This window comes from Schistocerca gregaria, chromosome 1 (assembly GCF_023897955.1).
Source record: "Schistocerca gregaria isolate iqSchGreg1 chromosome 1, iqSchGreg1.2, whole genome shotgun sequence".
Lineage (NCBI taxonomy): Eukaryota > Metazoa > Arthropoda > Insecta > Orthoptera > Acrididae > Schistocerca > Schistocerca gregaria.
The window spans coordinates 709319231-709341109 of NC_064920.1; the positions used below are offsets into that span (position 1 = coordinate 709319231).

The following is a 21879-nucleotide window of genomic DNA, read 5'->3' on the forward strand; positions in this document are numbered from 1 at the left end:
GATGATGGTCATCACATATACAACCTTAGGTGCCGCCCCAAAATCTCAGTATTGGCTCTTGAGCAAAAAAGTGTGATGACCATTGATCTAGAGCAGCTGTTGGCAAGTGATCTCAGGTAGGGTGCGAAAACTTTCGAAAATTTTTATCAATGTTAAACAAAAATAACACATTTATTTTAATTTTCACTTCCAAAATAATACAAAATACAATAGATAGGCATAATTATATTCAGTGGAAGAAATCACATTTGTGATCTTGAGCCAGTTTTTTTTATACTTATTTTCATGCGGGGAGCAGCTTATATGAAGAATTCTTCAAGGTGGGCATCTGTTAATCTTGAGCGATATTGGTTCTTCAGAAAATTAATTTTTGAAAATGAAGTTTCACAAAAATATGTGGAGCTAAATGTAGTAGCCAGATAAATGACTAATTTTTAGCAATTTACATATTTGTCTGGGACATGTGTATTGTCCGCGCAGAGTGCCGTGGCCGCTAGATAAACAGACAGCAGGGAACACGTGGAGAGAATGGTAGTGATGGGGGTTGTGGGCAGGCATTGTAGGGGAAATGCAAAGTGCTGGAAGGGAAGTGCCATTCTAAACTGAAACCTTCGCACACATTTTCTGTAAATGTTAAGTGTAGTCCCTTCGCGCCCACACGTGCATGGTGACCATTCGAAAAGATCTACGGTCACCTCTACTTTTGTTAGTATCTAAAAATAACTCCGCGGAAAATGCAGAGATTTATTTTCGCCTGGCTTGTTAGCCATTTGTAGAAGCATCGTGTGACGAATTTTGAGTAAAACCTCGCATTCCTCTGGATGACATGTCCAAATTTGCTTCTGTTGCCAAAACACAGCGGAGTCTATACTGTCTCACCTCACTACCATGTTGTGCAGACACAATTGCGAGAGAATTCTGAAAAGGTGATTTATTAATTTTGTTAAGTGAGGAACTGAGGAAAAGGAAAGTCGGTAGCTTATGAAATAGCAATGTTGTCACATATGTTGTTCCAAAACCCATAGCATTCCTCGTTTCACTGGCTATCGATGGCCATTAAAAATTATGCTCTTTCACCAAAAAAGTGAGTCCGCAGCTTGTATTGTAGTGGCTAGCGTTGCTGCCTCTGGATCACGTCATCCCAGGTCCTATTCCTGGCTGGGTTGGGGATTTTCTCTGCCCAAGAACTGGGTGTTTCCGTTGTCCTCATCATTGGGCTGTACAAATATTGGGAATTTGTACAATGCAGTTGAGTGCCCTCCAAACCAATCATAATCATCATCAAAAAAGTGTGTAATTACTCCAATAACATGGTAGATAATCAAGTTTTACGTAATAATGATATTGTAAAATACTGTCCTCTTTGCGTGCTATCATGAACCAAAGTCTCATTTTGATATCTGAAACTGTTTATAAAATATGAGGAATATTGTTAAATTTCACTATGGCTTAATTGCTGCTGCTGTGCGATTGCAAATGAGGGTGCTACATCAGATCAGTTTTCATGAGATTGGTGACGGATAGGTACCTCTACCCAAGCCTAATGAAAAATTCAATATGTTAGCCAAATTTCATATGCAACAACATATTACGTTATATGCACCAAACGCAAAGTCATAGCAACCTCTATTTTTCACTGCACACTTTTATGAATTTCTCACATTGTGTTACTTTCATGGAAATATCACAAAACTATAACCATTAATGAAATAATGGGCACATCATTATGAACCTGAAATACAAAGCTATAAGTAAAGCAAAAATGAAATTCTTTTACCAAATAGTTTCTGCATAATCATTTGAGAAAGATTGCAGGGCGCACACCTCAATTCTGACATCTCTCACCGGCCGAAAAGTGGTAAACATTTATCGGCCTCCTCTTCTGAACATACAAATGAACTCACCCAGTGCATTGGATGCAAACTGGTCACTGCGCATCGGCCACTGCATTCTGTATGAGCTATACCCCATAATTCTGCAGTGAACACTGTTTTAAATGTTTGTGAGGGAAGGTGTTTCTTTTGAGTTCATTATCTCCATTTGGAGTAAAGGCTTTAAAATGCAGAACTCAGTACATTCTGCCACGGGAGAAAATTCAAAAGGCGATATTAAAAATCAAACCACTTCCTATTTGTATGTGAAGTCTTGGAATCTTGCTGAAAATCCCTTCAAAAGATCTGACATAAAATTTGAAAATATTACAATGTCCATTTCAAAATTATTTTTATATTAAAGAATTGTTGAAAAGTTAATAAATTCTGGACTTGCAATGTGTTTTTCAAAGATGTCCAGTTTTTTTAATTCCTTTTCTCCTGAACTTTTTAATTTTCTTCTTCCATCAAACAATTGTCATATTTCTTCTGCTACTCAAAGTTGTTCACATTTACCTACTTCTTGCCTATATTTGTCTGTCCCACTGATGTGATTACCCTTTTTAGGGATGTTCATTCTTACTGAACCCAGCTACCTACCATGGTTACCATTATCATAAAATCTAAAGCCTCAGAGACCTTTGAATGCAAACAATTATTCCGCAGTACTTTGTACATTGACTCTTCCTGATTATTTTCTTAAACATCAGCTTGTTCCTCATCATTGATTAATCATGATCTTAGTGTGTACTTGCTCCTGGATGTGCCTTACAAACCAATATCTGATTGCAGAATTAGTGTCTCATTGCGATGTAACTGCAAAAAGTGATCTCTTCATTGGCACAAATTCCTTTAGTTCTCTGTTCAGATCCCTTAGAAGAGATTGACATGAAGGAGATGAACACTAGAACAGGATTGAGAAATCAATGCTAGCATTAAAGTGTGAGCTGTCATAAGTCTGATTGAGACAGAGAAGGAAGAAAATATGAAGAGAGATATAACATCATCCAATGAAGCAATAATGCTGAACAGCTTATGTGATAAGCTTTCAGGTGGAATCCAGAATGAGTTACCACATGAAATAATACTTCATTTAAAGAAATGCATTGTGGTAATGTCATCTACTACTCCATTATCTGCGAACAAGCTCACATTTACTATCATGATAAATAAGTGAGAAATCCTGTGTTGAAGAGACAATGTTTTCCAGGTGGCACAGTGAAGGTAGTAGTTCAGTTTGTCATGTGACTGGAGTGTCATCAAACCTTGTACTGGCCTCATACTGGCCACTTTTATAAGTGGTGTTTGTACCACATACTTCAGGATCATGTCAAGATTTTGGGTACCCAACACTTGAGAAACTCCATCTAGATGGTTGTGCAAACACTGGATTTTCACGTGATGTAGTGCCATGAGTGTAAGAAGACTGTTCAAAAAGCATTTGACTTGATTTTTTGTTGTCGAGAGCAACAGTGGTATCAGAAGGCTTGTGTTCTTCATATTTGTAAGCATATGTAGTGCGCGTGCCTGACTTTTCTCACGACTGCAGAAACAACCAGTTGATGGCCTGCTGTTGACATGTGAACACATGTAAGTGCTAATCATTGGATTTTGCTTAGTGTGCAAAATGACAGCAAAAATGGAACAACATTATTGCATCAAATATTATTTCAAGCTTGGCAAATCTCAAGTTCACACAGTCAACAAGTTTTGGCAAGTGTTTGGGGATGAATCAATAGGTACAGCACAGATAAGAAAGAGGAACAACTACTTCAGATATGGCTGCTCATCAGTGAACAGTGAAGCATGTTCAGGAAGGCCTCAACATCTGCAAATGAGGTGGTTATTGACCACTAAGGACCCAGGATAGATGAATCACAATCAGAGAACTTTTGCAGATGAGGTTAGAATTAGTGTTCCATCCATTCATTCCATTGTACAGAACATTTCGACCTCAGGAGGATCTCAGCACAATTTGTGCCAAAGCTGCTAGAAACTGAGCAGAAGCAGCTTCATTCAGAGATTGTAAAGGACATGCTATACTATGAACAGTAATCTCAACTTTAGCACGGCAATCACTGGTGTGATGAGTCCTGGGTTTATGGGTACGACCTAGAAACAAAGTTTGAGTCATTGCAATGATAGCGTCTATCGTCCTGGATACCCAAAAAAGTGTGGCAGGCCCACAACAATTTGAAAGTCATGCTGACTGCCTTTTTTGACTCCAGTGGTGTAGTTCATCACAAGTATGTTACTAATTTCAATAGGAAGTACTACCACCTTTGTGAAGCAGAAAGATGCAAATGGTCAGGCTTGTGGGCTGCAGGCAGTTGTACCTTCACCACAATAACACACACCCTTGTCTTTCTCAACTAATGTAGAGTTTTTTGACCAAACACAACATGGCTGTGATTTGGCAGCCTCCATATTCCCTTGACCTAGCACCAAGTGACTTCTGTCTTTTCCCTAAACTAAGAGAGATCTGAAAGGGACCAGATTTCAGAACATTATTCAGAATTCCACAGAGTAGCTGCACACCATACCAAAAGAGGCTTGCCAGCTATGCCTCCAACACCCGCAGCAGTATTGGGAGAGGGAGAGGCGTTTAGAAGCTAATGGGGAGTTCTTTGAAGGTGACTAGTGTCAAACAACTGTGTGTGAATGAAGACTGATTTTACAAATAGAAGTCAGATACTTTTTGAACAGTTCTCTTACCACAAATATTTCAGATCTTGGTGAACTTTGTCACTACAGTTAATTGCCAAGGGCAACAGTACATTGATGATGGGGGTCACTATCAGCTGTCACAAAGTTAAGAACAGTTAGTATGACTGAAATCACTTGGACAGAAAGTAATCACACCATCATTCACAAAGGGGTACAAAAGCTTCTACATGTGTGGCTATGCTAAATAATGAGAAAAGGTTGTGAACTTAGGAATTGCAGTACACGCCACTGTCAGGGTATGGCAAATGATACAGGAACCTACTATCCCATCATGAGTATCTGCGAGTGACCTGTACCTCCAACCAGCCAATGCACTGGTTTGTTGTTTCTGTATAGTAATACTTGACACAAATGAGGGTGCTTCTGTGGCGTCACACATATCCTACTGAGTATATCTTGGACACTACCAAACAAAAAGTGAATGATTTGGACTTGCTCTGACCAATTTGCATTGAGTTGTGGGCTGCAGTTGAGTGATCATAGATCATGATAGGTCTCTGAGGCTCATGTCACAACGTTTTACTATTATCAGGAAACTTTTTACTTAAAATCTCCTAGAGTACTACATAATGATTTAAATAAGATTATATGTGCAGAATTACATAGTTCCAGTGCTACAGGAACAAACAAATCAAAGAACTTTTACATCTCTCCTACATCTGATGGGTGAAAGGGTGACAGTAATGTACTATGCATGTATTAATTATATTTCTAATGCACTAACAAATGTTGCAGCAATGACCAGTGTTGTCCACATGAAATGTACAGTATTCACTTGGCAGTCCACAGAATCAAACCTCTCCTACAGACAGTCTACATACTGTTCCACTAAAGCTATTGACACTGAGCATGGTTGCAGTTATAACAATTACCACACACTTTCTTTCACCCAGCGGACACACTGTTATGAGACATTCATTTTAAAAAGCCTGTATAGTAGTGAACATGGTCTGTTTCATTTGTTCTGTCATTAGAATATGCCACGTGAAGTAATGTATCTGAACTCCTTGCACTATAGCGAGCATCTCACAAATTTCACCAAATTTTCATGATCACTTGAAACATGTAATTTTTGGTAGAGAATGAGGGAACTGGGTGAGCATGGCACAAATTAAGTTAGATTCGGTGGGGCTACACTGTTGTGGTGTGCCGCAGCGATCCTGAGAATCATGCTGCAGCTATCCTTAGAATCAAACCAGAGTGAAGTAATAGAATGTATATGGCTCAATTGAAACAAATAGCAGAAAATAAAATATATTCGATTATTAACATTGTTGTAATCAAACAGTTGGTCTGGTTGCTTTGGTTTTACAATATCAGCAAGCAGAGAAAAATAACTTCATAGAGACAAAAGTTCTGGGAACAGATAAGACAGAAATAGCTCTTCTTCTTCTTCTTCTTCTTCTTCTTCTTCCTGTTTTTACAGTAATGATTGTAAATGGGAATGAGGTATGCAATAAAATCAAAAGGTCGCTGAAAACAAATCACCATTCAGCCATTTCATTTAGAGTTTTCAAGAACTGTAAATTAAAAATCGTTGATCTTCTCAAGTGACAGAAATGGCTCCCTGTGAGGTGCACGACATTCTTCTTGCTAGTCTTCTTCCCTCAGATTTTCAAGTCGAAAATTAGAATTTGTTTACAGATGTGTATGTGATTCAATTGAAGTTGATATTTTACATTATCATGTTTTTATTTTTTAGTTACTGCCATTTCTTAGTGTGTTTTTTTTTTTTTTTTTTTTTTTTTTTTTTTTTTTTTTTTTTTTTTTTTTTTGAAATGACGAAAGGTCACTTTTCTTTCAACATCACACAAATTCCACAGCTCACATTACGAGCATCGCTAGGAAGAAGAACAAACAACAAATTCAACCATTAATGTCCTTTAGCACAGTTGACAGCTTTAGTCTAAACTTATATGAGGCTTGAGTGTCAGCTAAAACACCCTGGAACCTGCTAAAGAACATGCTTTTAAGGGCTTCCTGGAAAATATCAGCAGCCACAGTATACCAAATGAGTAGACATTGTGCAGAAATGATTTGAAACGCATTGCTGATATTAAAACAGCCTTTGGTGACAACTATATTTGGCTATCAGTCGATGAAACTGCTGGCAGCTATGGAATATTTATAGGTAATGTAGTGGGGAAATTATATTCTGTGGCACCAGGGAAACCCCACCTGCTCTAGTACAGAAGCTGAAGCCTAGTACTGTAGCCCTCAGTGCCAGGACTGCCCTTTGCATCCTATGGCCAGGAGAAGATATGGACAAGAAATTATTGCTGTTGGTGACAGACTGTGCTGCCTGTGTGTTAAAGGTGGGAGCAACGGTGAAAGAATTCTATCCCAGTAGAATTATTTCTGTATGATCAATTGGGCATGGCTGACACTCTGGATTTCCTCATTCGAGCTTGTTTGGATGAGGTGGTGCCGCAGTGTGCCATTTGTAACTTTGCCGCATTGTTTCTGGGTTGGGTAATGTGCTTTCATCCTTCAACACTTGGCAAATCATGGCCGTCTCCATACCAGATTTCCCTAATCCAATACAAAATTTGGTGATGTACCGCTGTTCAGTTGTTCGCTGCATTTTGCACTTGCACTGTGTCACTCAACTGAGTTTCACTAAAAACACAATCTCACCTGAAAAAATGCTAACAGGCAACTGGCAAACGTGGCATGTGTTGAAGGACACAACCCCCACATCAAACAAGCATAGTGCGAAGTACTGTCAGATAAGGAAAAAATTGTTCCCGACTTGGTATACAGGCTCTGTATTGTGTCAAACACTACTAAAAAAACAAAGAGGCAGTAGACACGTTAGACTCTAGTGAATCAGCTTTTATCGAGAAAGCAAAGATAGCCCTTAAGAATAACAAGAATCTTGCATCCTTGGCATTTTTAAGAGCTCGCTTCCTACATCTCCTTTTTGCAGTTCGACACCTAGTGGCCCCACATCTACCACTGAAAAATACTGTAAATGTGAGCTCTGAGCTGCAGATATATGTTGGAGAAATACCTGGCTCAGAGGTTACAGCATGTGTCACTAAATATTCTTCTGAGGAATCTGTGATATGAGTAAATGGAAAGTGTTCACCATTATTTGGGGGGGAAAGTTCAAAGGTGGATTGTATTAGGGGCCATGAGCAATTGTTTCATTGAAATTAGCACCATTAACCTCTTGTACAAAAATGCACTGAGAGACAATGGAAATATGTTCCACTTTACAAGACTGTGGTTAATGGTGTGCTGCAATACCAAAATAAAATACAAAATTTCATGTTAGTTGGAACATTAGGGAACGGTTCGTACTGATTTATGGAAGAGTTATTTTTTTTATTTTCAACAAAGAACTAGAATAACTTAGTTAAAATTACAATAAAATTTTGTATGTCAGTATCTGTTCATTTCTTTTCTTTTTCATTGATGGTCTCCAGAAAGACTAAAATAGTTTGTTTAAACGTAAAAGGGGATATTCTGAAAAAATAAAGAACTAAAATCTGTTTTGTAAAAACGTAAAAATCTGGGTCCTAGTTATGAGCAAAATGGGTAGTACCTGTAAAGCTGATTTGATGCACATTTATTTCATAAAACCATTCATAGTTTCTCTGAGTTAAGCAACAGCCAAAACGCTTTAGTTATGTTAATATTATGTTTGTATCAGTATCACATTGGTTTGTGAAGTATGCCTGAATTACAAAATTTTTTTGAATTGCAACATTTTTATTTTTCAGAACTTTGAAATGTCACCAGATGGACATCTTATAGCTGTCAGTGGGAAATTTGGCAATATTCATTTCCTTTCTGCCCACACAGATGAATATCTTTTCACATTGAAAATGAATGGAGAAGTCACGTCAATCGCATTTAGTGCAGATGGGTCACGGTTGTTTTCTCATGGCGGTATGATTCAGTTTGTGTTACATTATTGTTACTACTGTCCTGTTGCAATATTTAGTAATTATAAAAGCAAGAGCTCATGATACTTGTTTATGACTCAATTAGTAATCTTAACATTATGTTGATGAATATATTGCAAAATGTTACCAAAAATTTCACACCTTTTGAGTTATACACTGCCTTGTCTTTGTTGTATTGGCAGCTTTAATCTTTGTGTAATCAAAGTTGTTCCTTTTAGCTAGTAATTTTGGAGGCAATGCATGGGAACAGTGTGTGTGTGATGCTGAGAAGATATTACAAATGTGAGAGATGTTATGAGAAGAATCTTTTATTGACACAGTATTCCAAAGAAATGTACTGTTCAGTAACAAAGAAGTTTGAATACAGTGTCAATTGTGAAAATAAATATTCTATCGGTGTATTCGCATTCATAAGTCTGGTGGGGAAAGGAGGGGCCCAAAGAAATTTATCCACTAATATTTAAAAGCTGGAGAAGCATTATACACGAAGTTGTAAAATTTTATGTACAAATGCATTCCTATAAGATTCAACTGATTAAAGGACCCAACTAAACAGCCTCTTGAAGTAGGTAGAATGTATCATTAAAAAATGGAAAATCCAGGTTGGATCAACAACAGTGTGGAAAGGCCGATCACTGCTCATCATATAGAGTAGGCTGTTGTTGTAGAGTTCAGAAAGTAAGAAAATACAAACCAATCACTTTGGTAGGGTTTATTTATGTGATTACAACAACAAGGCAGTTAACAATATTATACAAACAGGTACAAAAATAAAATACGCAGGACAACGATGTACAATGTCGCTGACTTTCCATATCATCAGTGCTGCTAGCAGTTAAAGCCAAGGAAGTACTTTTTCTTTCACAGGCATTAATCTACTTTCAATGCACATTAGTTTGGCAATGCTACCACTAGAAGTGATATATATGACAATGTCATATTCTCTCAGATGCATCACAGAAAATATTAATGTAGGTACAGTCATTCTCTGACAGTTGGCTCCTCCTTGGAATAGTAATATTAGGTAGCTCCGGGAGGTTTGGCATCCAGCTGAGTCATCTAACTGGTAAGTTGTGAGGCAAGCATTTATCCCAGCCTAGTCCGAGCAGCCAAGTGTCTTGAAACAGAATTTTTAGTGTGATGGATATCAAAGTTATTAATCCCAATGGATCATAAAGACCTGCTGTTGCTTGTAGTAAATTTCTTTTTGGTGACTTGTTGCTGACTCGCTGACATTGTGCCTTATTCTGAGTTCCATGTCATCCCTAGAATTGTGACCTGTTTCGGCATATCTTCCTTCCACCTTCCAAATAGTGGATAATTGTAGTGAATTAGTCACTCACTTTGACCACATCAGTTGTATTTTCTTTATAAATTAACTCATGCTATAGCAAGAGGCTGCTTTCCAATTCAGCTCATGCAGCAAAGTCATCCATGAACATGTTCTAATACAGTAGAGCAGCTGTTCAGGGAACTGGGACTGACAAGTGTCTGCTAATTCATAAATGGTTGCTGAAAGCAGAAATGGGCTGGATGTGAGGTCGAAAGGAAGACATGAGAATCAGTAAATTGTTCTTTGCCTTGCATTAATGTAATCTTCAACCTTCTTATTGTTGGGCTTGGACCTGAAGAATCTAGTACGATTTCTACCATCAGGATATAGAAACCTGCAGAAAAGCTTGAACGATGTCGGCAGTGACTATGAGGTGTCACAGATAGAATCTTAAAACGACCTCAATCACATCAGGCAACAAAGTAGGCATGATTTCTGACGAGTCATAACCCATTAACTGCCAGATTATTTTTCCTCAACCTGCATTTATTTTTGGGTTACCTGAGTGACATATAGACCTTCCCCGTCTTTCTCACTTGCCCAGTTCATGAGGCAAATAACATGAATTAATAGATTCGTCTGAAGGAATCAACTCTGTGATTGTTTTTAACGTATTCTCACACTAAATTGTCATAAGTGCATCTTAGGTCACCATTTCTGCATAGCCTTTTCTGTAAGGCAGCAAAACGCCTCTCAACATTGTAAAAGTTATTAGGTAGTACAACAGTGGATAGTCGAGGGAAGCTAACTACTCATCGTTGATCCGCGAGCATGTGTGTTGCCCGAAACTTTTTCAGTACTATTGCCTCTTTCTCACTCATTAATTGTTCTTGATTGGTACTCATTCCAATAGAGTCTAAGTCCCAAAAGCTGTGTGTAGTGTCATTCAGTTAAATTAATGAGATTAGTGGTTGTGTGTTCAGCTAAAACATCCAGGCAAAATCCACTGAGGATCCACCCAAGTTTAGAGAGAAACTGTGCTAGAGATGGAGAAATGCATATCGGCACTGCATTGTCCACTATTTCCAGTTAGTGATCGGCTCCAATAAGTAATTCTATAGGAATATCAGCTTTCCCTTCAGCGGAATCCACCAATTGTAAGTGTAGGAAATGTTTACTGCAACATCTTTGGGCACACTTGGATGTTTTGTGGTGTTATGTATACTCTCGAAAACATTGAGCCTAACATGAGCATTGCTTAGCTTGAATCGCACAAATCTGCGAGGCATGGATGTCAAAGAAGGTTCAAATGCATCTACTGACAGAGGCCGAATATTGATATCCGTAGGTTTATATAATCAACTAGATTTTAGCAAATGAAAATTGTTTTGCTGCCTGCTTTTAAAATACAACATATGAGTAAGCTTTCCTGCTGACCCTAATACAGATATGCTTGCTGTCTGAAGATGTGTGAAACTTGTGGATCTCATTATGGTATTGCCCACTGACCTATTAACTGGGATGATGAGTGAATCAGATTGTTTGTGGGGTAGCTTTGGATAGTTTGAATCATCACAAATTGTTCAGTGATGACTCCCTTTGCAGTAAGAGCAGACAGCTCTTTCTTTCTTCAGAACGTCTTTGGACAGTGTGGCCTTGATTAAGATCAAATCTATTAATCATAGTTTTTTGAGGCCCTCTGGAATGTCCCTTATTGTCTTGTAGTCTTTTTCTCCATTATCTCTATGTTTGCAATACACACAGTAAAGCATCACGGTATGTCTTTGTGTTTCAAACAACCTTGCTTCAAGTTGACATTGAGAGTGGATGCGGCAGTGTGTAGCATGTCTCCTTTGAATAGTTTCTCTCTTTTGCTTTTAATTATCCAATGCCAATAAATGTCTGTAGGAAAAGTGCGCAAACTTTTGGCACAAGGACCTTGCCATATGCACTTACTTACTTATCTAAGTATTCCAGAGCTTGGATGTGTTTAATGCATTCTGTGAGTGCCGTATTAAAAGTTTCAGAAGATTCAGCTCGAGTGGATCACGATTCATGTAAATACTCTGAGTGGGCCAGTTCTGTGCGGTTGCTGTGCCATCACCCACTTGTTAGGGGTAACCTATGGGATATCATTATTCAGGAACACACATTTCCAATAACTTGCCAGCAGCCATAGAAAGCTTAACAACCAGTGAAATTCAGTTTAAGAGAAGCCTAAAGAATTTATTGGTGGCCAACTCCTCCTACTCCATTGATGAATTTCTCAGTAGAACCAACAGATTTTGTGTGTGTGTGTGTGTGGCTAACTTCTGCACCATTCCAGTGCAGTAATGTGTTCATTTAAATAAGTATTTTAGTAATTCTATTATATTATTATCATCTTATAAATAATAAAACTCTTTTATTTTAAATTTAGTGTGATCTTAGTAAATGAGTGTTGTTAAATGATCCTTTCATATAGTGGGAAGAAAAAAAACTGTCAGTCATTACACGTGGGACCTGTGGAAGGTACATTAGCTTATTCATTTTAGTTGTAAATATTTGTCATGTATTATTGTTTTTCTGGCATGTTCTACATCCTGGAGGACCTCCTCACTACAGATCAGTTGGAATGAAAGTAAATCTAATCTAATGTAATCTAATTTTAGGACCATGTATTTAAGAATAGGAAACATAGAAGCATTCCTGTTGATACAGCTTTTAAACAGTTCCCAAAATCTGGGCCAGGTCTCAGTGTCTCTATAGAATGGTTCAAACTTAATACATGGCAACTTAATTGGCATAGGGATCCGAACCAGTAACGAGATTGCATCAGTCGCACATGATGCCACTGTAGAAGTAGACAAGTTTTTCCTTAATACCTTTCTGGGCCTCGTAAATTGAATGTTTCAGCTTGTCAGAATACCCGTAGCAAAGAACTAAGTCCTTGTTGCACTCCTCATCCGAGATAAGATGGTGTAAAATGTCATCAAGCTGTGAAAGAAGTAACAACTCTTATTCCAAGCATGTCTTGCGATATTTAATATCCTCTTACAGTGTGTCATATGAACATTATTTAAGTCTGGATACTAGACACATGACAAGACCTCTCTTGATGAGATTGTGTTCTTTCCAAACCTTATAACTCTTAAAGGGGCATTGTTGTTCTTAGCATTTAAAATAAATGCTGTGCATGCTGTCAAAATATTCCACTGTTTCAAGTAAGCCAAGACTGAATAAATGAAGCTATTCACTGGTCAGAGATGCTAGTGCCTACCACACTCCAATTGACAAGTAATTTTAAATTAAATATGTACAACGATATGATCTTTTTTGGGTTAGACAAGACATTTCCTAGTATTTTTCTTATGGCAGCAGCAGGCTATGTGGGCCATGGTTATTCTCTTCTCAGCCACTAGAGCAGTGGTCAGCATCAGTAATCTTCTGTGTAGTGTGCCTACTCTACAGCACACACTTGTGGAATCTTTTTAATCTAGCAGCTGTGTCCTCCATCAGTTGCAAGAAGGTGGCAGTGTATTGCCCAATGACATCCCTCAAGCTCCCTGTTCACAAGTTTTAGCACCACAAAATTCCGTCAAGTTCAGAAAGTAAGGAAATACACGCCAGTCATTTTAACAGAGTGTTTATTTACATAACTACAACAGCAAGGCAGTCAATCAATGATGTACAACGTTGAAGACCTTCCATAGTGGCAATTAATGATCAATGGGCACAATGGAAATGAATGCTAGATACATTCAGCTATTGGACTACATCCTTCATAGACAAAAATAGCCCACCCCACCTCATCCAGAAAAGGATGTTTTGTGTCATGTCTGTCCTGTCATCTACTGTACCCCCATATATCCACTGTCCAGCCAGACTAGTATGCCTCTTGTGACTCAATACCACCCAGGATGGAGCAACTGAACTGCATTATCCACCATGGCTTTGATTACCTCTCATCATGCCTTGAAATGAGAAATATCCTTCCTGCCCCCTCGCTCAGAGATGTTATGCAGCCCAACAGTGTACCTGGCAGCTGTGTTCTGTCCCCACCATGTCCCTGCATGCTCCCACGGGCAATGATAGCACCTTTCCACCCTGCCACCCTTCTCTGTTCACACCTATACCGCTTCTGTATTTCCAAGATTGCTGCTTACTTCAGACTGTCACAGTAGCGCATGTGTGTGTGTGTGTGTGTGTGTGTGTGTGTGTGTGTGTGTGTGTGTGTGTGTGTGTGCGAGAGAGAGAGAGAGAGAGAGAGAGAGAGAGAGAGAGAGTACCCCTGAGTTATTTGCAATAAATTCTAGATAAAAACTTTTTAATGTGTATCTGAGAGTGGTTAATTTCCTTTCTTTTAGATTGTGGTGAAGTTTATGTTTGGGATATGGGAAGCAGGACGTGTTTGCATAGATTTGTTGATGATGGCTGCATTGTTGGTTCAAGCCTTGCATTGTCTCCTAATGGACAGTACTTGGCCTGTGGGTCACGTTCGGGAGTCGTAAATATATATGAATCAGCAAGCCTTACATTAAGTTCTGCTCCTCGACCTGCCAAGATCTTACTTAATCTCACTACTGCAGTTACTTCATTGCAGTTTAACTCATCATCTGAGATTCTTGCCATGGCTTCTGATGATAAGAAGAACGCTTTAAAACTGGTAAGTTATTATGTTGCTAGATACTTACTGTGAAACAGTGTCGTATTGTCAGAAAGCAGTTGGTATCAGATCGTATACATCACAAATTTGTATATTCAAACATAAATAATTACTTTTTATTTTAGTGTGTTTGTTATAAATTTTGATTTTGCATGCTAATAATATTGTGTGGAGTGCACATTAAACCACTTTGAATATGTTTATGCAGAATTTTAGATATCTGACAATATATTATTTACTGAACATTGTTAACATTCTGTTATTCTACTCAAACTTATTCTTTGACTACTGTAATTCAGTTAACCTGTTTATTTTGAAAGGTTTAGAACATCAGGATATACTTCCTGAAAGCACTGCATATGGCTTCAGAAAATTGTATTTTGTTCAGGTGAAAAATGTTAATTACCTTCAGTTATTGAAACATTATGCATATTGCAAAACATCTTCATTCCCCAGCAAGATGACAGTTTGATGAAGTTTCATAGGATTGTGCCTTTATGAGCAGTCTCTTCTGGTTTTTGTGTCATGTGTCCCTAAGTTTTGTGGTTTTGTTGTCAATCGATTGGATGGTCATGATGCTTATTGTGCTCCCTTTGAATTTGTATGAATAATTTTCGCTTTTGCTCATTCACAAGTAATGTTCTCAGTTCATTTCATCCAGGAAACTGCTCAGTACAGGTTTCTCTTAACTGCTTTTCATGTATTGCAAATTTCTAACTGAAACGTCACTATTTACCCAACCTGATTTTTTTTTTTTACACTTGCTTCACTAGGTCGGTTAGAATAGGCCCGAGGTATTGTTGTCAGTCGTAAGAGATGACTAAAAGGAGTCTCACACAATTCAGCCTTAATGTGATGGTCCCCTGTCAGGTTTGACCTCCATCTTTCTAAATTTTCCCGCAGAGCGAGCCAATTGAGGAAGGGCGCCTTACATGGTGCATCGTGTCCATTGAGCATTGACATCTTTAGCCCACTTTCTCGTCGTCGCATTGCAGTCCCGCTCATTCTCCATCTCTTGGGCGAGGACACCTTCCTTTTCCACCATGCACTATGCAGTGTCACTTTTTGTGCTGATGATGACCATGAACTTCTTAGCCCCTCATATCCAGCACGGTAGCCAGTCTGTTGTGGTGGGGCCACCATGTACTCTGTTGGTTGTAGCCCCCTGACAACACAGGGATTGCTCTGCTGATGCCAGAGCCTTTAGCTCCCTATATATGCCATGGAGTAGATGCCCATCTCCCTGGGGCATCGGGACTCCCAGCAATGGCCATCCTGCCAGGTGGCCGTTGTTGAGGCTGGGCGGTGCCCGTGGGGAGGCCCCCTGGTCGGAGTGGGTGACATCAGGGTCAGTGACACACTGTGAAGTGTAGTACATCATCTCTTGCTGGTGGTCCGCCGCCAGCAGTTTCTAAGTGGGCAAAGTCTAACCTCAGTGGTAATAAATATGACTCCAAATCGTTCCCCTCCCGGGCTAGGGCACACCATGAGAGGAACGCCAGGCTAAGGATGGCAGTGAAGCTTATTCGCCCTGGTACCTCGTATGTACGAGAGTTGATGGGGAATGTTTTACGTCCATCAAGCCTCAGTTTTTTGTGGAGCATTATGATGACAAGTTTGGGGAGGTGGAGGGCTTGTCCAAATTGCGCTCTGGGTCAGTCTTGATAAAAACAGTATCCTCTGCCCAGTCAAGGGCATTTCTCACTTGGGACAAGTTGGGTGATGTTTCTGTTGCCATCAAGCCCCAAAAGAGCTTAAATATGGTCCAGGGTATTATACTCCACAGGGACCTTCTTTTGCAGTCCGACGACGAGCTGCACACCACTTTAGAGCGGCAAGGTGTTAGTTTCATGTAGCACGTCCATCGGGGTCTGTGGGATAATCAGGTTGCCATGGTTCCTTCATCTTGGCCTTCGAGGGTGACACATTGCCCGAGAAGGTCAAGTTGATGGTCAACTGCTGTGACATCAAGCCATATATCTCCTCCCCCCAATGTGATGCTTTTAAGTGCTGTAAGTTCGGCATTTTGTCTTCTTGCTGTACTTCCAGCCTCACATGTCGAGATTGCGGGTGCCCATCACATCTCAATATTCCCTGTGCCCAGCCTCCCATCTGTGTCAACTGTGGAGAGCATCATTCACCTTGCTCGCCAGACTGCAGAATTTTACAAAAAAAGAGGAAAATCATGGAATATGAGACTCTGGAGCGACTGTCCTACACTGAGGCTAAGAGGAAATTTGAGTGACTACATTCTGTGGCTATGACCATTTCTTCTGCCGCCGCTGCAAAAACAGTTCTCGCCCCATCAGTTCCTCACATTCCTGTCGTCTCTCAGAACCAGAAGACTACACCTGCCCCCTTGATGGTGGGGGGCACTTCCCTCCCTGTTGCTCCCGCACCACCTACTTCTGTAGCAACAAACCCCCAAACATCAGGGATATCAGTCCCCACTTCTGAGATGAAGAAGTGTAAGTCTTCTTCGGCTCCTCTCGCTAGAAAGGGGTCCCTTGGGTCACTCCCTTTCCATGTTTCTGCTAATGGGAAATATGACACCTGCCAGTGGCTGAAGAGCCCAAAAGATGCTGGTTGTAGGGCTTCACACTCATCCACGGTCCAGAAGACTGAATCAGTGAAGTCCTCCCAGCCACGGAAGCCCAAGAAACAGTGAGAGAAGTCCAAAAAGATCATCCCCAAGACCAAGGGAATTGTGGTGGCACCCACGTCACTGCTATCTACAAGCTCTGTGTCTGAGGATAAGGTTGAGGTTCTGGTGTCCACTGAGGATCTAGGTCATGCTGGATCCTCAGACGCAATGCTAAGGCAATAAGTAGGTTGTAGCAGGTGACCTTGAGGTGTAACCTCCCTCATAGAATGTTCCATGCCTTCCCAGTCTCACGATGACGTCATCCTCCAGTCGAATTGCAGCAGTTTTTTCCATTGTCTGGCTGAGCTACAGCAACTGTTAATCTTTACACTTGCTTTCTGCATTACCCTCCAGGAAACCTGGTTCCTGGCAATGCGGACCCGAGCCCTCCGCGGCTATAAAAAAATTACAGGAACCGTAGTGACTATAATAGTGTGTCAACTGGAGTTTTCATTTGTGTCCTAAACTCAGTCTGTAGTGAAACTGTGCCCCTTCAAACCCCTCTTGAAGCTGTGACTGTGAGAATAAGGACGGCGCAGGAAATAACTGTCTGCAATGTATATCTTTCTCCAGATAGTGCAGTACCCCTAAATGTATTAGCTGCACTGATTGATTAACTCCCTAAACCTTTTCTACTTTTGGGTGATTTTGACGCCCATAACCCCTGTGGGGTGGCACCCTGCTTACTGGGCGAGGCAGAGATGTCGAAACTTTACTGTCTTAGTTCGACCTTTGCCTTTTGCCTCTTAAATACTGGGGCCGCCACACAATTCAGTATGGCTCATGGTAGTTACTCAGCCATTGATTTATCAATTTGCAGCCCAGGGCTTCTCCCATCTATCCACTGGAGAGCACATGATGACCTGGGTGGTAATGACCACTTCCCCATCTTCCTGTCACTGCCCCGGTGTCAGGCGCACGGACACCTATCCAGATGGGCTTTAAACAAGGCAGACTGGGAAACTTTCACCTCTGCTGTCACCGTTGAGTCTCCCCCACATGGTCACTGAAGCAATTAAGGAGCATCGGTGAGCTCTACAGTGGCATAAGTGGTACATTTCCCTGGAGCACCTCATAGCCTTTAAACAGCTCCATGCCCACATTCGCCAACTTATCGAATGATGGAAGCAGGAGTGTTCGAAGAGAGAAGTCTCAACCATTGAGTGCCATATGTCACATTCCCAAGTCTGGGAAAAGATCAAACGTGTTCTCGGTGTTAACATACATGGCGTGTTATCTACTGACACAAAATGGTGTGTTATCTACCTATGCAAACCTGATTGCCGAGCACTATGCTCGAGCCTCTGCGTCACAGAATTACCCCCCCCCCCCCCCCCAAGCCTTTCGCACTCTCAAACGGCAGCTGGCAGCTGGAAGGGAAAGACCTCTTGCTCACTACACAACACAGTGAATCCTATAACGCCCCATTTACAGAGTGCGAGCTCGTCGGTGCCCTTGCACATTGCCCCAACACAGCTCCTGGCCCAGATCAGATCCACAGTCAGATGATTAAACATCTCTCATCTGACTACAAGCAACATCTCCTCGTCACCTTCAATCGGATCTGGTGCGATGGCGTCTTTCCATCAGAATGGTGGGAGAGCACCATCATTCCAGTGCTGAAACCCAGTAAAAACACAATTGATGTTGATAGCTATCGGCTCCTCAGTCTTACCAACGTTCTTTGTAAGCTGCTGGAACATATGGTGTGTCGGCAGTTGGGTTGGGCCCAGGAGTCATGTGGCCTACTGGCTTCATGTCAGGGCAGCTTCTGCCAGGCTCGCTTTACCACAGATAATCTTGTCCCACGAGTGCGCCATACAAACAGCCTTCTCCAGATGCCAGCACCTGCTTGCGTTCTTTTTTGATTTACGAAAAGCTCACGACACCACCTGGCGACATCATATCATTGCCACATTATACGACTGGAGTCTCAGATGCCCCCTCCTGATTTTTATCCAAAATTTCCTGTCACTTCGTACTTTCCATGTCCAAATTGGTGCCTCCTGTAGTTCCCCCCATATCCAGGAGAATGGGGTCCTGGAGGGCTCTCTATTGAGTATATATCTGTTTTTAGTGGCCATTAATGGTCCAGCAGCAACTGCAGGCCCATCCGTCTCACCTTCTCTGTATGCAGACGACTTCCGGATTTTGTACTGCTCCACCAGTACTGGTGTTGCTGAGCAGCACCTACAGGGAGCCATCCACAAGGTGTAGTCTTGGGCTCTAGCCCACATTTTCTAGTTTTCAACCGCAAAGTCATATGTTATTCACTTCTGTCGGCATTTTACCGTTCATCTGGAACCAAAACTGTACCTTAATGACGATCCACTCACTGTAGTGGAGAGATATCGATTCTTAGGACTGGTTTTCAATGCGCAGTTGACTTGGCTTTCTCACCTTCGTCAGCTTAAGCAGAAGTGCTGGCAGCACCTCAATGCCCTCCGCTGCCTGAACAACACAAACTGGGGTGCAGATTGCTCTATGCTGCTGCAGCTCTAGAGAGCCGTTGTTCAATCCCGCCTTTACTATGGGAGTCTGGTTTATAATTCGGCGGCGCCCTCAGCATTGCGTTTACTCGACCCAGTATACCACAGTGGCATTCGTCTAGCAACAGAAGCATTTACAACAAGTCTGCTGACACGTTGCCCATGTTCGTAGTTCTCCTGCGCATCCGAATTATCGTCTCTTTTTCCCACCCACGGCAGTTCATCTCCCACATCATGGGGGGGAGGTCGGCTGGCTTGCAGATGACTGTGTTTAGGTCATCTTCTTTACGTTCATCTGTCTATATGTCCTGTCTCTTTCAGTTTGATGGTAGTCTCTATGTTACAGTCATCATCTCTCTTTTTCATTCATTTGCCATCTTCCGTTGGTTTGTTACAGTCATTACTAATCATCATTCTTAATTTGCAGCTCTTCTCTTATCAAGCTTTATTTAATTCCATTTTTATTCCTGTTTAACTGAAAATTAATGATTTACAGACATCTCCTTTGAAAACAGAATAAATTTTTTGTTAAATCTGGCTACCTCTCCTAACTCCATTTTCAGGTCTGAGTTGTCCACTATTTTGATGCAGTGTAATTGAAGCTTTAGCTTTGCTTTTCTCTCAGTGAATTGAACTGTTTTGCTTGTGGTGACAAAATAAATTTTCTCGCTTTACGTTTTACAAATCTACTGGAAGTAAAATATATTTTACTCAGTTAAAAGTTTTTAATTTAACTTTAGAAGTTGCTGATTACTTTTTTATCCAGGAAAGTAGAAGTTTAAGGCTGTAATTTGGCATAATAATAGAAACACATTTGATACAGAACTCACTGTTTTCAGGTCTCTCCCCCCCCCCCCCTATAGATTAGATTAGGAAATTGAAACAGTTTGACTTAATAGCTATTTATTTAACGTGCCAATTTTCTCACAAATGACAGCACACGCAGATTTTAACTGTTTGATATAGGTTTCTCTTTTGTATCTTCTAGGGATAATGTTTGGCAATTATTTCTTTGCACTCTTACCAGGAAAAATTATGATGATTTAATATTAAAATTTTCGACCTATCTGTGGCTTTCATGGTTGTATGTTTCAGGTTCACTTCCCGTCGATGACTGTCTTTAGCAATTTTCCAGCATTTGAGTCAAAAATTTCCAGGCCACAGTGCCTGAACTTCTCTAGAAACAGTGGTTATTTGTCTGTGGGAAATAACAAAAGTACTGCTCTTCTGTACAGGTTTGTATTTGCTTTATAAATTTCTTCAGTGTTAAAATGGAAAATCTTTGTATAATTGTGAGACCCATTATTCTGTTTACAGGCTGAAACACTATGGGAACTACTAAGGAAGAAAAGTGTTATTTTAATGAAGTCAACATTATGGGATAATTGACTACAGAATTGCCATAATTACGCGTTTCCTGCATTTGTGTATATCAGTAACTCATGTTTGTCAAATGTGAAATGATCTAAGACAAAATAATAGTGAATATACTGATAATTACAGAACTTATTACTGTTGTCGCTTATGTGTAATTAGTTAGTTTTTTTTCCTGTCCTTCCTTTTACACAATACTTGATTACAGTTATTAATGATTGTTTCAGAACAAAACTATGTTCACTCCAAGAGAAAAGTCTGTTTGCAGTGCCTACCAGCACCAGAGGACATTCTATAAGAATTAGCAGTCATTGTCAAATATTTTACTGTCCATAAATAAATTAAGCCATTGTTGACTAGTTGATGAGTCCTTTAATGACAATAGCTGTTTCTGCCAACAGCCATTTTGCTCTGTCCCATCAGCATTAATGTTGATGCCCTGAATCTGTTATGTTGGCCCTTCCTTTGCTGCTTCTCCATCTGGCACACCTCTCAGCATACAAGCATCTAATCTCAACTTGGCTTTACAGTGTTCAGCGTTTCTTGTTGTCAGTGTCTTTTCCACTAGGCAGTTTATCTTTTGCATACCCTCCCAGCTGTGTCTTGTTTATTTAGATCCTGTATCCTTATCCCATGTTACGGCCTTGCTCTTGCCGCCTTTCGTTTCAGTAGAGTCTGTTGCCTTTTCATCCCTCTATTTAATTCCATTGTTGCCCACTTCCAATAGACAAATTAATATGAAGTAATTATTTTTGTTCTTGCTCTCTTTTTGTACACAACAACTCAGTTGTAGGTGATTTAGGTCTTCTCACTTTTTATTTGGTAAAAGAGATGTTGGTTTGGAAACTAAAAGACTCTCAGCTTATTTTCGTCATTTGCAACCTTTTGCTTAAGGCAGTGCTGAATAATTCTTAATATTTTATATATAGAACATTACAGTAG

General features: G+C 40.3%; 1 protein-coding gene across 1 annotated transcript in view; it reads left to right on the forward strand.

Moving 5' to 3' along the window:
- LOC126365780 (U3 small nucleolar RNA-associated protein 18 homolog) overlaps nt 1–21072 on the forward strand; it is a 76980-nt gene extending 55908 nt beyond the window's left edge. The window contains exons 7-10 of the mRNA XM_050008345.1: nt 8327–8495; nt 14132–14430; nt 20659–20798; nt 20881–21072. Of these exons, the coding sequence (XP_049864302.1) occupies nt 8327–8495; nt 14132–14430; nt 20659–20798; nt 20881–20905 (633 nt within the window). The 3' untranslated portion in view covers nt 20906–21072. The remainder of the gene's footprint in view (nt 1–8326; nt 8496–14131; nt 14431–20658; nt 20799–20880) is intronic.
- The last annotated feature ends 807 nt before the right edge of the window (nt 21073–21879 follow it).